Source organism: Dendropsophus ebraccatus, chromosome 12 (genome assembly GCF_027789765.1).
Source record: "Dendropsophus ebraccatus isolate aDenEbr1 chromosome 12, aDenEbr1.pat, whole genome shotgun sequence".
Lineage (NCBI taxonomy): Eukaryota > Metazoa > Chordata > Amphibia > Anura > Hylidae > Dendropsophus > Dendropsophus ebraccatus.
The window spans coordinates 46641836-46657830 of NC_091465.1; the positions used below are offsets into that span (position 1 = coordinate 46641836).

At 46.3% G+C, this 15995-nt stretch overlaps 1 protein-coding gene across 3 annotated transcripts in view; it reads left to right on the forward strand.

Moving 5' to 3' along the window:
- Positions 1-15995, forward strand: part of LOC138769783 (sulfotransferase 2B1-like) — a 46741-nt gene that overhangs the window by 18599 nt on the left and 12147 nt on the right. For all 3 annotated transcript variants that reach the window (XM_069948467.1, XM_069948466.1, XM_069948468.1), the window contains exon 2: positions 7514-7725. In XM_069948467.1, coding sequence (XP_069804568.1) covers positions 7590-7725 — 136 coding nt within the window. In that variant the 5' untranslated portion in view covers positions 7514-7589. The remainder of the gene's footprint in view (positions 1-7513; positions 7726-15995) is intronic.

Genomic DNA, 15995 nt, shown 5'->3' on the forward strand with positions numbered 1-15995 from the left:
GTACCAAAAGAATACAGGTTGCATATCAGACAAGGGTATTGGCTGTTAAAGCAACTCTGTACCCACAATCTGACCCCCCAAACCGCTTGTACCTTCAGATAGCTGCTTTTAATCCAAGATCTGTCCTGGGGTCCGTTTGGCAGGTGATGCAGTTATTGTCCTAAAAAGCAATTTTTAAACTGGCTGCCCCGTGCCCAACGGGCGTGTCCTAGATTGTGTATGCATTAGGCTGGCACAACCTCTCTGTCCCTCCTCCCCGCACTCCTTATTATTAGGAAGGCTCCAGGCAGATTTTCTACTCCTCATCACCTGTGTCAGCCCGGGACATGGGCTGGATCGTTAAGGCACCTGTGCAATGTTCAGACAGGAGAAAATGTTCTAATTATGAAGTGGGTGGGGAGGAGGGACGGAAGGGTGGTGCAAAGTTAGGGCACAGATACTGTAAGCCAGTCACAGGGCTGCAAGTTTAAAAGTTGTTTCTTAGGACAATAACTGCATCTCCTGCCAAATGGACCCCAGGACAGATCTTGGATTAAAAGCAGCTATCCGAAGGTACAAGTGGTTTGGAGGGGTCAGATTGTGGGTACAGAGTCGCTTTAAGGACAGGGTTTGTCCATGCATTGGAAGGTCAGAACACGAGGTGGTAGATCCCCTGGATCAACAAGGAATGCTGACATTCCTTCCTCGAGTCTTAAGAGCTCCCCATTTTCACCAGTGCCCGACACAAGGCTGATTTGACTTCGCTCTGGGAAACTCCCAGGTCGCCACCCTTAGAGAAGGATCTTGGTGAACACAGACTGAAGAATTGAGTGTTGGAGTCCGGAACTTGGTGCTCTTCCTCTCTGTTAGAAGTGCAGGTTACAATGTTAGGACATAGTTCAGACTGAAGCTGAGCTGGAACTAGGAAAAAGTATAGGCGGACAAGCGTATGCCTGCCACTAGAGGGAGCCTAATCCCCCAGGAGGCCAGCTCAGAGCAAGAGAAGCAGCCAGAGGACAAACAGGCTAAAAAAAGGGAGATTATTACAGCACAGTGCTACCCAGAGCAGGTAGGGGCTAACGGACACGGCCGTGTGCTGTTACAGCCTGTATGGGGAACTGAGTTTCTGTGTCCTTTCAATGCTACTGATTGTGAAGATAATTGATGATGCAATGGTGCATTTGCTTCTAGCATAGGAGTCAGTGTCCATGGGAAAACAGGGTATGCACAACAGGTATGTCAGTGGTTATTATTCTTTTTGGTAAATGTTTTATAACTGCACAAGAGGAAATTGTTAATGGTTAAATTATTATACTGGTCGTTAGATTTATAATGAAAATGTTCAACCAGTCTGTAATGACAGTGGCAGTGAAAGAAGAGAGAAGCCATCAATGAGAGAAGCCAGGATTATACTGATTCAAAAGGAGGATAAAGACCCTAAAGTAGTTGAACCATTAAGGGCAATTTCACTTTTCAACATAGACTTTGAAGGGGTACTCCAGGCCGGAGGGTATTTTGGAGGATCGCCGGGGAGGGGGTGGAAATTTAAGCCGGAGGTCACTTACCTCCCCCGTTCCAGCACCGGTGCCCGGATCGCGCCGCCCGGTACTTCCGTCCTGCGGCCGCTTCCTGGTCAGAGTGGCCGCATGAGACGTGACGTCTCAAGGCAGCTCTGCCAATCAGTGGCCATAGCGGAGTCCCTCCTCGGGACTCCGGAGTCCTGCCTTGGCCACTGAATGGCAGAGCTGCCTTGAGACGTCACGTCTCATGCGGCAGGTCTGACCAGGAAGCGGTCGCAGGACGGGAGTACCGGGCGACGCCATCCGGACACAGACGCTGGAACGGGGGAGGTAAGTGACCTCTAGCTCGAATTTCTAGTCCCTCCCTGGCGATCCTCCAAAATACCCCCCCCCGGCCCGGAAAACCCCTTTAGGCTATGTTCACACTAGAAAACAGAAAAAAAAGGAAAAAATTGGTCAGCTCTCCTAGAACACTGTTCACACTAGGCAGGAGCACGTTGCCATGGCTGAAATAGCAAACACACAAAAACACAGAAAAAGGCAACAGCTCACCGCAACAGCAAGATACAGACCCACCATAGACATGAAAATGATTAAAAGCAGCCCCCCCAACTGCCCAAAAAATTCCCACAAAAATAATGAGTCTCTTGGTTACTATTTGCAAACAGCGTAAACTGCCTCACCACGATAAGGTGGACTCATATCGAGGCAGACCCTACACTGTATGTACACTATGGCCTCTCCATGGCGTATAATACGCCTATGCTCTGGGCATGCAAGATCCGTCTAATACCTGCAAAAATAATTGCATCACCTGGGTGAGACAGGTGGAGTGCACGACCAAATAGAGGCAGCCACTCCCCCAACTGGAAAACAGAAAAAAAAGGAAAAAATTGGTCAGCTCTCCTAGAACACTGTTCACACTAGGCAGGAGCACGTTGCCATGGCTGAAATAGCAAACACACAAAAACACAGAAAAAGGCAACAGCTCACGTCTCATGCGGCAGGTCTGACCAGGAAGCGGTCGCAGGACGGGAGTACCGGGCGACGCCATCCGGACACAGACGCTGGAACGGGGGAGGTAAGTGACCTCTAGCTCGAATTTCTAGTCCCTCCCTGGCGATCCTCCAAAATACCCCCCCGGCCCGGAAAACCCCTTTAGGCTATGTTCACACTACGTATATTTACGGCCGTAGTTTTTACGCGGCCGGAAATGTGCGGCTGAAACTATGGCCGTGGGAAAAAATAGACATGCGGCTGAAAACATACAGTCATTTACTTGGAAATCTGGTTCAAATAAAAATAACAAATAAAATCTTAAAGTGATGCAAACACCTCTGGATGCATCTGGGAAAGCAGGGAAACAGTTTACATGAATCGCTATTACCGGGGTTTGCGATCCTCTGCAGTAATGCCGATGCCTCTCATAGTTAATATATTGAATTAATAAAACACATTTTCGTTGTAATAAAGTCCCTTTCCTTGTTCAATAATTAAATTTAAACGAATCCATCATTGTGCAATTAAATATACTGTTAAAATAAATATACATATAATTAAATGTATATTTATACATTTATTTTTTTACAGTATATTTAATTGCACAATGATGGATTCGTTTAAATTAAATTATTGAACTACGAAACTAATTTTATTACAACGAAAATGTGTTTTATTAATTAAATATTAATTATTACAGGAAGCTCCATAAGCCGTTAATTCATATTGCCGGCAATAGAGCATTCTGTACTAATCATCACTTTACTTTAATGAAAACATCAAATGTTTCTTCTAATTATGTTATCACAATAGCATTATTAGAAGAAACATTTAGAATTATATGTGCGCTCAGCTGATTGGCTGATCGGCTCAGCGCACATATAATGAGCCGGTCCGCAGCACAGTGACTTCATTGTGCTGCGGACCAGCGAAGAGACAACATCGGGACATCGGATGGTGAGTATAGAGCTCTCCACACCCCCTCCCCAGCACTGCACCCCTCCCAGCAAGGAAGGGGGGTCACTTAACCCCTTCCTTGCTGGTATGGGTGCAGTCTGACATCAGTCTGGCCCCCAAGGGGTTAAGGGGATGCAATGCATCCTCCCTTAACCCCTTGGGGGCCAGACTGTAAGCAGCGATCTGTAAAGATGCTGCATACTGTAAGGTGCACAACACCGCTCACAATGATGGGTGTTGTGCTCCTGTTTGTGTGTTTTTTGTGTGTTTCTCCCTTTTTTTTTTTCTTTTTCAGATATCGGCATCCAGTGGATTACGTCAGATTCCATGGACTACGTCGATGACCGGCTTTTTTTTTTTTTTTTTATAAAATGGTCAATGAGGGGTGTGGGGGTGTTTTTATTTGAATAAAAAAAAATTTCATTTGTGTATTGTCTTTATTTCTTTACTTTATAGACTTAGTAGTGGAAGCCGTCTAGTAGACGGAATCCATTACTAAGTCGGGGCCTAGTGTTAGTCGGTATAAAATGGCTAACACTAACCCCCCCATTATTACCCCAGTACCCAATGCCACCAGGGGTACTGGGAAGAGCCGGGTGCCAGTGGTCCCGGAGCGTCAAAATTGGCGCTCCTGGACTAGGGCGGCAGCAGGCTGGTAAGATTTAGGCTGGGGAGGGCCTAAACCAATGGCTCCTCCCACCCTGGTGTTACCAGGCCGCTGTTGCTTGGTTTTTAACCCGGCTGGTTATGGAAATAGGGGGGACCCTATGTGTTTAAAAAAAAAAAAATTAAAATAAACAAAAACGCATAAGGTCCCCCCTATTTTCATAACCAGCCGGGTTAAAAACCAAGCAACAGCGGCCTGGTAACACCAGGGTGGGAAGAGCCATTGGTTTAGGCCTTCCCCAGCCTAAATCTTACCAGCCTGCTGCTGCCCCAGTCCAGGAGCGCCAATTTTTACGCTCCGGGACCACTGGCACCCGGCTCTTCCCAGTACCCCTGGTGGCATTGGATACTGGGGTAATAATGGTGGGTTAGTGTTAGCCATTTTATACCGGCTAACACTAGGCCCTAACTTAGTAATGGATTCCGTCTATTAGACGGCTTCCACTACTAAGTCTATAAAGTAAAGAAATAAAGACAATACACAAGTGAAATTTTTTTTTTATTCAAATAAAAACACCCCCACACCCCTCATTGACCATTTTATAAAAAAAAAAAAAAAACGCCGGTCATCGACGTAGTGCATGGAATCTGACGTAATCCACTGGATACCGATATCTGAAAAATAAAAAGGGAGAAACACACAAAAAACACACAAACAGGAGCACAACACCCATCATTGTGAGCGGTGTTGTGCTCCTTACAGAAAGCAGCATCTTTACAGATCGCTGCTTACAGTCTGGCCCCCAAGGGGTTAAGGGAGGATGCATTGCATCCCCCTTAACCCCTTGGGGGCCAGACTGATGTCAGACTGCACCCATATCATCAAGGAAGGGGTTAAGTGACCCCCCTTCCTTACTGGGATGGGTGCAGTGCTAGGGAGGGGGTGGGGAGAGCTTTATACTCACCCCGATGTGTCCTCTTCGCTGGTCCGCAGCACAATGAAGTCACTGTACTGCGGACCGGCTCTTTATATGTGCGCTCAGCCAATCAGCTGAGCGCACATATAATTCAAAATGTTTCTTCTAATAATGCTATTGTGATAACATAATTAGAAGAAACATTTGATGTTTTAATTAAAGTAAAGTATTGATTATTACAGTTTGCTCTTCTACCGGCAATATGAATTAACGGCTTAAAGAGCTTCATGTAATAATTAATATTTAATTAATAAAACACATTTTCGTTGTAATAAAATCAGTTTCGTTGTTCAATAATTTAATTTAAACGAATCCATCATTGTGCAATTAAATATACTGTAAAAAAAATAAATATATATATAAATATACATTTATATATTTATATATATATATTTATTTTAACAGTATATTTAATTGCACAATGGTGGATTTGTTAGAATTAAATTATTGAACAACGAAAAAGACTTTTACAACGAAAATGTGTTTTATTAATTTAATATATTAACTAGGAGGCATCGGCATTATTGCCGGCTATTTTTTAAGTACTCCGTACGGGACCGCCTGTAAATCCACGGCCGTGAATTTGCACAGTTCCGGACGCAAACAATGGTCTTGTTCATCTTTTACAGGTCCGTTTACGATCGGGCCGTAGGCTCATACGTAGTGTGCACTGTGCAGCCGTATATCGTATACTTTCCAGCGTACGCATCAACCTCAAAACTACGGGCGAATATTCGCGGCTCGCACTACGGCCGTACATATACGTAGTGTGAACATAGCCTTAAACTGTATGCCAGGGTACTTGAAAAAAGACTAAGAAGTGGCTGTGTGTCTCATTTCCTGACTTGCTTATCAGTCCAACATTGGAGATTGGCTCTATTTTAAAGGGGTTATCCCGCATGAGAAAAACATGGCCACTTTCTTCCAGAGACTGCACCACCCCTCCACCATCTCCAGTTTGGGTGCAGGATTTATAACTCAGTTCCACTGAAGAGAATGGAGCTTAATTACAAAACACACCTGACCTGGAGACAAGTGTGGTGCTGTTTTTGTAGCGGTGAATAACACCTTTAAATCTATAGAGCCCATCTCCTGCAACCAGTCAGGCTAAGCGGTGAGCCGGGGAGTGAAACGTACAGTGGCATGCTTCAGGCTACATCTTGAGACCAATTGGGGTCTCAGCAGTAAGATGTTATGTGACATGTCAAAAGTTTTTGAATCACAGTAACTCTTTAAAGAGAACCTATCACCTATCTATCTACTGTCCCTAACATGTCGCTATAAGTGTCTGTAAATCTAACTATAAAGATACAGACCGCCTTTGCAGTCTGTATCTAATACTTTACCTGATCCTCTGTTCTCTGGCTGTATTAGTGGGTACTGCCATCTTGATGATGTCCCTGCGTTCCAGCGCTAGAATGCACCGCGGGAACGCAGTGACGTCACCATGATTGCCGCACCCGTCAGTACAGCAAGGAAACAGGATCACGTAAAGTATTAGATACAGACAGGGGCGGATTAACTTTACCATAGGCCCCGGGCTGTTCACAAAGCCTGGGGCCCCCCCACCCCACTGTAACTATGGCAGCACTAGCCTTGCGATTATAGTACAGTATAGAGAATGTCATGATGTCCTGATTTGTGCAAAATTGCCATAAAAACCCTGTGATTTTTTGCAAATCACATGGCGGAAGTGTAGCCAGGAGACAGTACACAACTGAAAGTATAAGTCTTTTTGGGTGGTCATGGGTTGCCGCCCGAAACGCCCCTATTATAATCCACTACAGGATCCAGACTGCAAAGTCAGTCTGTATCTTTATAGTTAGATTTACAGACACTTATAGCCACATATTAGAGACACAGTTATTCACAGCAATCTCGTGCTGGATAGTGCGAGTTCACAGTGTATTGACAGAGCAGCTGGCAAAGGATCATGGGATCCCATCCCGCCGCTCAGCCTGCTGGGAAGTTCCGGGCTCGTGACGATTCTTTTGAAAAGAGCCGGTGCAAGGCCATAACTAAAATCAGCTGTACTGCCTAAACGCGGCCCCCAAAAAAGCGAAAGTTATTTAGTAAAAATAAAATAAAATAATTACTGACTTAATGAAATTTTATGAAAGACCTTGAATTTTTTTTTTTTTTTTTTTACTTATAAATACTGAAAACATAGATGAAAAACTGTAGTAGAATGATTTTAGGGTGCAGACAAATACTATGACACAGCTGGGCAGGTCTAATGTTGTAAAGTCATATTTATGGGATGGGCATGGCGTTCAAAGTAAGTATCTATAAATATGATTTTTCTTTCATGTCCTCCCTATCTTTGAAGCACTTCACGTTTTAACTTGTTTTTGTGTTGTGGTAAAGCTCAGTAGTAGATGACAAGGATGACAAAGTTATTAGCATGACACAGTCTTTGTGTTCTGCTGGTGTGACAATAAGTTGCTGCTAGTATTCTCCACTATCTTCCCTTAGTTATTCCACTCAACCAGAAAGCTGCATGATTTTCTTGGTGGCTTTTTGCTGATCTTTTCTGATCTGTGAAGACACTATGGACACCGATTATTTCCAACACAAAGAGATTTGCTTTGCCTCTTTAATATATTCAAAAGAAAGGCTGCAATACTTGGAGAATGAATTTGAAGTCCGTGACGATGATGTCTTCCTTGTGTCGTATCCCAAGTCAGGTATGATTCTTACTGTAGTCTTACAAACTGCTAAGATTTGTTATGAGCTACTGATGTTGTGTACTTATTCTGATGGGTTATTAGACTCCAGGATGGGGAGAAGTTCAAGGCATTTTACGGACGGTGATTGTCGCCCAAATAGTCGTTCCTATAGGTTGTCCACAATCATTGCTTGGTATATAAACATATCTCTCTATCTCTCTAATCAATAACAAATTATTCTTTTATGAATTTATAAAGTATTGATTGCCGGCAGCACAATCCCTCATAGGACAATAATGTTACAGGAGAAGGCTGGAGAAAATGATCTCCTCATCTTTCCCTGTGCCGCCCAAGTGCCATGTCACAGGCTTAAGGACCCTCGCTGGAACTCATTTCCCAATGTTGTGACGCTGATGCCTGGAGGCATAAACATTTGTAAATTACTTTTATCTACTCCAGTCTTCCATTACTTATCAGCTGCTGCATGTCCTGAAAGGAGTGGTGTATTTTTACTAGAGTGACACAGTGCTCTCTGCTGCCACCTCTGTCCATGACAGGAGCAAATCCCCATAGAAAACCTTTCTTGCTCTGGACAGAGGTGGCAGCCAATAGTCAAATTGGAATGAATACTCCACTTCCTGCAGGACATACAGCAGCTGATAAGTACTGAAACATTTTATAGAAGTAATTTACAAATCTATATTTCTGTCACCAGTTGATTTAAAAACATATTTGTATAAAACCCCTTTTATATAAAACACCCCTTTATATAAAACACATTTGCAAACTGTGTCTAGTCCTATCATACACTTACGTCACTTTTTTTGCTAGTATAGTAAATAAGCCTGCATGGTATTTAGACCTAAACACAAGTTATAATTAGTAGTGCTGTATAAAACACTTCACAAAGCATCTCTGTGCTGGTTATTAGTTATCACTAATTATAGTGTATGAAATCCATTTACGTGGCATTATGAAATTGTAAGGAGATAACAATGACATTAATGATGAAAGTAATGGGTGCTAAAAGACTCCAATAAATCTTAATGATAATTTAGGTTGTGTTTACACAGTATTTTAGCTTAGTATTTTGATCAGTATTTTTCAACCAAAACCAGTAGTGGATTAAAAACAAAAAAAAACACTATGTTCACACACTACTGAACTATTGAGTGGATGGCCGCTATTTAATGGCAAAAAAACGGACCTTATTTCAAAACAGCAGCCATTGTTTCTAAATTAACTGCAATTATTTGCCATTAAATGGCGGCCATCCACTCAATTTCAATAATGTGTGAACATAGTCTTTCTGTGTTTTTTAAACCGCTCCTGGTTTTAGTTGAAAAATACTGAGTAAAAATAGTGTGTGTGAACATAGCCTTAGGATGTGTTGCCATTATGCATTTTTAAGACATTTTTCCAAGTTGACAGAAAAAAAATGTTTACAGCAGCATTCCAAAAACATGGCAAATCCATGATGCCAGCATGGAAGTTACTATTCCACTGGGTGTTTCTTGGTAATCCAATGACTATTTTGTCCAAGGACATGACTGTGTTTTTTTTTTATATTAAGATTTATATTAAGATATTAAGATTTATATTGGCTTAGGCCAATCTTGGCTGGGCCAAAATTGTGCAACCATTGCCCTCGTGTTCTGGAAGCATTACACTGGCTGCTCATGTGGCATTATCCAGATGAACTTGGTATCACCAAAGATACTTACAGAGGATGGTATGCCTTGTGAACTCTTTGGTAACTAAACATTCTAAAGGTCCCCATACACTTTTAATAACTGATGGCCCAACAATCTCCAGCCCGCCACTTGTCCTCACCACATACAGTAATGTTTGGCATGGCTGACTGTTCCTGTATTTTCTATGGGGGGAGGGGGGTTGTCACTGCAGCTTATCTCTCCCAAAACAAAGGGGTCGGCAGTGTTTTTCCATAACATCATCTGTCAGTGGTTGTTTAGGAGAGCCCCATACACCTTAGATTGACAGCCAAATCCGCCATCTAAATTCTAAGGTGTATAGGTACCTTTAAGCAGTGGTCACCCATAGCCGCAGACACATTCACCCATAGCCGAAAAACTGCTGCAGTAGTGAATTCAGAAGGAATTGGAACTATAATGCTGGTTTTACTCATGGCAGTTTTTATAGAGAACTGCCTCTGCGGTTTTTGGCCAAAACCAGAAGTTGAATCAAAAAGAAAAGAGAGGTTCAAGTCCTCTCTTTATATTTTTCATCCCATTTGAATCCACTTCTGGCTTTGGCACAAAAACTGCACTGGCAGTTTTCCAAAAAACTGCCATGTGTGAGACCAGCATAAAGAATTATGCTTCTGATTCTTGCTGGGTCCACTTCTGGATATGTGTCTCTAGATGTGTGAAAATCTGTTGCATCCGTAAGGATGGGTCACACGTACAGGATCCACAGCAGATTTTATACTGCAGATATCAGTGTAACTAAATAACGGAACACAGTATCAAATCTGCGCCAACAAATCTGCTGCGGATCCTGTACATGTGAATGCATCCTAAAACTGTCTAGTCTCTAGTTTTACACCACATCAACCTATAGTCACACACAGTGTCGGACTGGAGTGCCTTGGCCCACCAGGGGAAATCATTCTTGGGGCCCACCCTTCTGCCACCACACTTATCTATGGTAACATTAATAAAGGTACATTAACACGGCGTGATATGGGGCAGTGTAGGGCTGCAAATGATTGCTAATCAGCAGGGCAGGAATATATAGAGATGTGCAGCCGACAGCAATGATCTTAGCCGCACAAAAGATCAAATCAGCCGACTATGGGGCATTTGCTTGCATGTCAGCCAATCTCTGGCACTTTTACATGGGCCGATCATCGGCTGAATAGACTTCCTAGGAGCACTTGTTACCGATTATTGGCCGGTGTAATCGCGCTATAAGACAATTTTCTTTGCATGATAACACTGTATGCTACCAATAACACCAGTATATAAAGAGCAAATATCCCCACACATATTACCGCTATACAGTAACTGACCAAATCCTGTATATCAAGACCGATATTACCAATAAACCAGTATACAGGAGGGAAATAGTATCACCATACATATTACCGCTATACTGTTACTGACCAAATCCTGTATACTGAGACCAAAATTACCAGTACACAAGGGGGAAATATTACCGCCACACCACAACCATCACCACCATATTGTTACTGACCAAATCTGGTATACTAAGACCAATGAACACCGCACCAGATTACAAGTAACAAATAATACCCCCACATACTGACTAACACCGCCATTTACTGACTAACACCCCAGCTGCTACTGAATAAAATCCTCTGAACAAAGATCAATATCCCCTCATACAGTCATACAGAGGTAGCCCCAGCTCTACACTATATACGTTACAGTGCACATAGATTTAGTGACTCACAGGGGACGTCTTCTCTGATCGGAGTTCTTCCCTTTTCATCTACTTCTCCATCTGCCCTGGGCCGTTATGAGAACTTCTCCGAGCCACGAATCCACAGAATCTGCCAGAGAAATATATTAGGCTCCTTACTCTGTCACCATCCTCATCTCTCTACAAACTGCACATCTGTATTGGCCTCTTTACACCTTCTCTCAGTGGTTAGCCCTGACTATTGTGTGTGTGTGTGTTCATATATATATATATATATATATATATATATATATATATATATATATATATACATATATTGTGCACACACCTTGTAGATGGCCCCTTGTTCAGTCCTCCATATAGATGGCCCTGTGTCCCTGTGTGCCTCTACTATAGTAGAGATCCCCCTCTGTGTAATCCCTTTATAGTAGATGACAACCTCTGTGCATTCCCTATTATCAGGGGTGGGGAACCTTGGCTCTCCAGCTGTTGCAAAACTACAACTCCCTTCATGCCTGCAACAACTGCAACAGCTGGAGATCCAAGGTTCCCTATTCCTGCCCTATAGTATATGGCCCCCTCTGTGTAGTCCCCTTATAGATGACCCCTCTGTGTAGTCCACTAAAGTAGATGCCCCCTATAGCCTATTGTATACACACCGCACCCAGTATAGTTAACCTTATAGATGCCCCCCATTGTTGTCCCCCTCTGTGTAGTGCCCTTTATAGATGCCTCCTCAGTGTTGTCCTCCTTATAAATTGCCCCCAACCAGTGTCCCTTATAGATGGCTCCCTGTGTTATCCCCCTTATAACTGGCCCGCTTGTGTTATCCATCCCCCCATATAGATAGCCCCCTTATGTTGGCCATCCCTACCCCCCATATAGCCCCTTATGTTGTCTATTCCCCCGTATAGCCCCCTTATGTTGTCCTTGCCCCATATAGCCCCCTTAAGTTTTCCTTCCCCTGTATACAGCCCCTTATGTTGTCCTCCCCTGTATACAGCCCCTTATGTTGTCCTCCCCCTGTATACAGCCCCTTATGTTGTCCTCCCCCTGTTTATAGCCCCTTATGTTGTCCTCCCCCTGTATACAGCCCCTTATGTTGTCCTTCCCTGTATATACCCCCCTTATGTTGTCCTTCCCTGTATACAGCCCCCCTTGTGTTGTCCTCCCCCTGTATACAGCCCCCCTTATGTTGTCCTTCCCTGTATACAGCCCCCCTTATGTTGTCCTGCCCCTGTATATACCCCTTTATGTTGTCCTCCCCCTGTATACATACCCCCTTATGTTGTCCTCCCCTGTATACAGCCCCCTTATGTTGTTCTCCCCCTGTATACAGCCCCCCTTATGTTGTCCTGCCCCTGTATATAGCCCCTTATGTTGTCCTTCTCCTGTATATAGCCCCCTTATGTTGTCCTCCCCCTGTATATAGCCCCCCTTATGTTGTCCTCCCCCTGTATACATACCCCCTTATGTTGTCCTCCCCCTGTATACATACCCCCTTATGTTGTCCTGCCCCTGTATATACCCCCTTATGTTGTCCTCCCCCTGTATACAGCCCCCCTTATGTTGTCCTCCCCTGTATATAGCCCCCTTAAGTTGTCCTCCCCCTGTATACAGCCCCCCTTATGTTGTCCTCCCCCTGTATATAGCCCCCCTTATGTTGTCCTCCCCCTGTATATAGCCCCCCTCATGTTGTCCTCCCCCTGTATACAGACCCCCTTCTTGTCCTCCCCTGTATACAGACCCCTTATGTTGTTCCCCCCCCTGTATACAGCCCCCCTTCTGTTGCCCTCCCCCTGTATACAGCCCCTTATGTTGTCCTCCCCTGTATACAGCCCCCTTATGTTGTCCTCCCCCTGTATACAGCCCCCCTTATGTTGTCCTCCCCCTGTATATAGCCCCCCTTATGTTGTCCACCCCCTGTATATAGCCCCCCTTATGTTGTCCTCCCCCTGTATACAGCCCCCTTATGTTGTCCTCCCCCTGTATACAGCCCCCCTTATGTTGTTCTCCCCCTGTATACAGCCCCCCTTATGTTGTCCTCCCCCTGTATACAGCCCCCCTTATGTTGTTCTCCCCCTGTATACAGCCCCCCTATGTTGTCCTCCCCTGTATACAGCCCCCCTTATGTTGTTCTCCCCCTGTATACAGCCCCCCTTATGTTGTTCTCCCCCTGTATATAGCCCCCCTTATGTTGTTCTCCCCCTGTATACAGCCCCCCTATGTTGTCCTCCCCTGTATACAGCCCCCCTATGTTGTCCTCCCCTGTATACAGCCCCCTTCTGTTGTCCTTACCTGTATACAGCCCCCCTTCTGTTGTCCTCCCCCTGTATACAGCCCCCCTTCTGTTGTCCTCCCCCTGTATACAGCCCCCCTTATGTTGTTCTCCCCCTGTATACAGCCCCCCTATGTTGTCCTCCACCCTGTATACAGCCCCCCTTCTGTTGTTCTCCCCCTGTATACAGCCCCCCTTCTGTTGTCCTCCCCCCTGTATACAGCCCCCCTATGTTGTCCTCCCCCTGTATACAGCCCCCCTTATGTTGTTCTCCCCCTGTATACAGCCCCCCTATGTTGTCCTCCCCTGTATACAGCCCCCCTTCTGTTGTCCTCCCCCCTGTATACAGCCCCCCTATGTTGTCCTCCCCCTGTATACAGCCCCCCTTCTGTTGTTCTCCCCCTGTATACAGCCCCCCTATGTTGTCCTCCCCTGTATACAGCCCCCCTATGTTGTCCTCCCCTGTATACAGCCCCCCTTATGTTGTCCTCCCCCCTGTATACAGCCCCCCTATGTTGTCCTCCCCTGTATACAGCCCCCCTATGTTGTCCTCCCCTGTATACAGCCCCCCTATGTTGTCCTCCCCTGTATACAGCCCCCCCCTTATCTTGCCCCCTCTGATAAAAAATAAAAAAAAAACACAAGACAACTCACCTAACCACACGATCCCCCGTCGGTCGCCGGTGTCCTCTTCTCTGACAGCAGCTCCGATGTGAAGTCCCGCCGGCGCCTTCACTGACCTCAGTGTGCGCCGCGGTGGCTGGGACTTCCGGTATGCGCTGCATGAACCGGAAGTCCTAGCCGCCGCGGCGCACACTGAGGTCAGTGATGACGCTGCCGGGACTTCGCAACGGAGCTTGCGTAACTCTTGTGATCGCAAGCAAATCTCTGCTTGCGGTCACAAGAGTGATTGACAGGGCGGGAAGCCGTAGGCTTCCCGCCCTGTCAATCACAACACTGCTTTCATTTAACTGGAAGCGATTGTTGCGATCGCTTCCAGTTAAAAAGGGAGGTGCGGCCCCCGGCCCCCCTAGGAGCAGGGGGCCCACTCCAGCTCGGGGCCCACCGGGGGTTTCCCCGGCCCCCCGGTGGCCCAGTCCGAGCCTGGTCACACAGCATAAAATAAAAGTAAAATAAGGCTAAGTTCACTTACTGTAAAATAAAGGTAAAATATGGCATCATTTTTAATATAATAATGTGCTCCATTGAAGTCAGTGGGAAATTGGTTGTCAGTGCACACACCGTATATAACAGGGGTCCTCAACTGGCGGACCGCGGTCCGAACCCGGACCGCGGAGGCCAGCTGTCCGGACCCCTGGTCAGACCTCCTAACCGCCCTGGATCCGGTCCGTCCCGCTCCCCACCGCACTGCCTCCCGCCCCATAGGCGTACTGTCCTTAGATGTCAGTACGCCTGTGGGGCTAGGGGCAGTGTCGGTCCGGCCCCCGGCTGATACGCGCTCTCTGGGGATGTCCCGGGGATTCCCCAGCAGAGCGCGCACCACAGACCTCAGTGTACGCTGCCGGCCTGTCCTTCCCGGAAGTGCAGGCCGGCGGCGTACGCTGAGGTCACTGATGCGCGCCCTGCTGGGGAATCCCCGGGACATCCCTACAGAGCGCGTATCAGCCGGGGGCCGGACCAACGGGAAGAGAAGAAGACAGCAGCAGCGGGGAACGAGGTGCTAGGTGAGTTGTTTTTGTTATTTTTTTTTTCTGTCTGGGGGGCATCTACAAGGGGAGAGCGCACAGGTGGACTATATACTACAGGGGGACCTCACAGGGGGCTATATACTACTGAGGGGGCTATATACTACTGGGGGGAGCGCACAGGGGGCTATATACTACTGAGGGGGCTATATACTACTGGGGGGAGCGCACAGGGGGCTATATACTACTGAGGGGGCTATATACTACTGGGGGGAGCGCACAGGGGGCTATATACTACAGGGGGGACCTCACAGGGGGCTATATACTACTGAGGGGGCTATATACTACTGGGGGGAGCGCACAGGGGGTCATATACTACAGGGGGGACCTCACGGGGCTATATACTACTGAGGGGGCTATATACTACTGGGGAGAGCGCACAGGAGGCTATATACTACAGGGGGGACCTCACAGGGGGCTATATACTACTGAGGGGGCTATATACTACTGGGGGGAGCGCACAGGGGGCTATATACTACAGGGGGGACCTCACAGGGGCTATATACTACTGAGGGGGCTATATACTACTGGGGGGAGCGCACATGGGGTTATATACTACAGGGGGGACCTCACAGGGGGCTATATACTACTGAGGGGGCTATATACTACTGGGGGGAGCGCACAGGAGGCTATATACTACAGGGGGGACCTCACAGGGGGCTATATACTACTGAGGGGGCTATATACTACTGGGGGGAGCGCACAGGGGGCTATATACTACAGGGGGGACCTCACAGGGGGCTATATACTACTGAGGGGGCTATATACTACTGGGGGGAGCGCACAGGGGGTTATATACTACAGGGGGGACCTCACGGGGCTATATACTACAGGGGGAAAGCACAAGGGGGGCTATATACTACTGGGGGGAGAGCACAGGGGTGCTATATACTACTGGG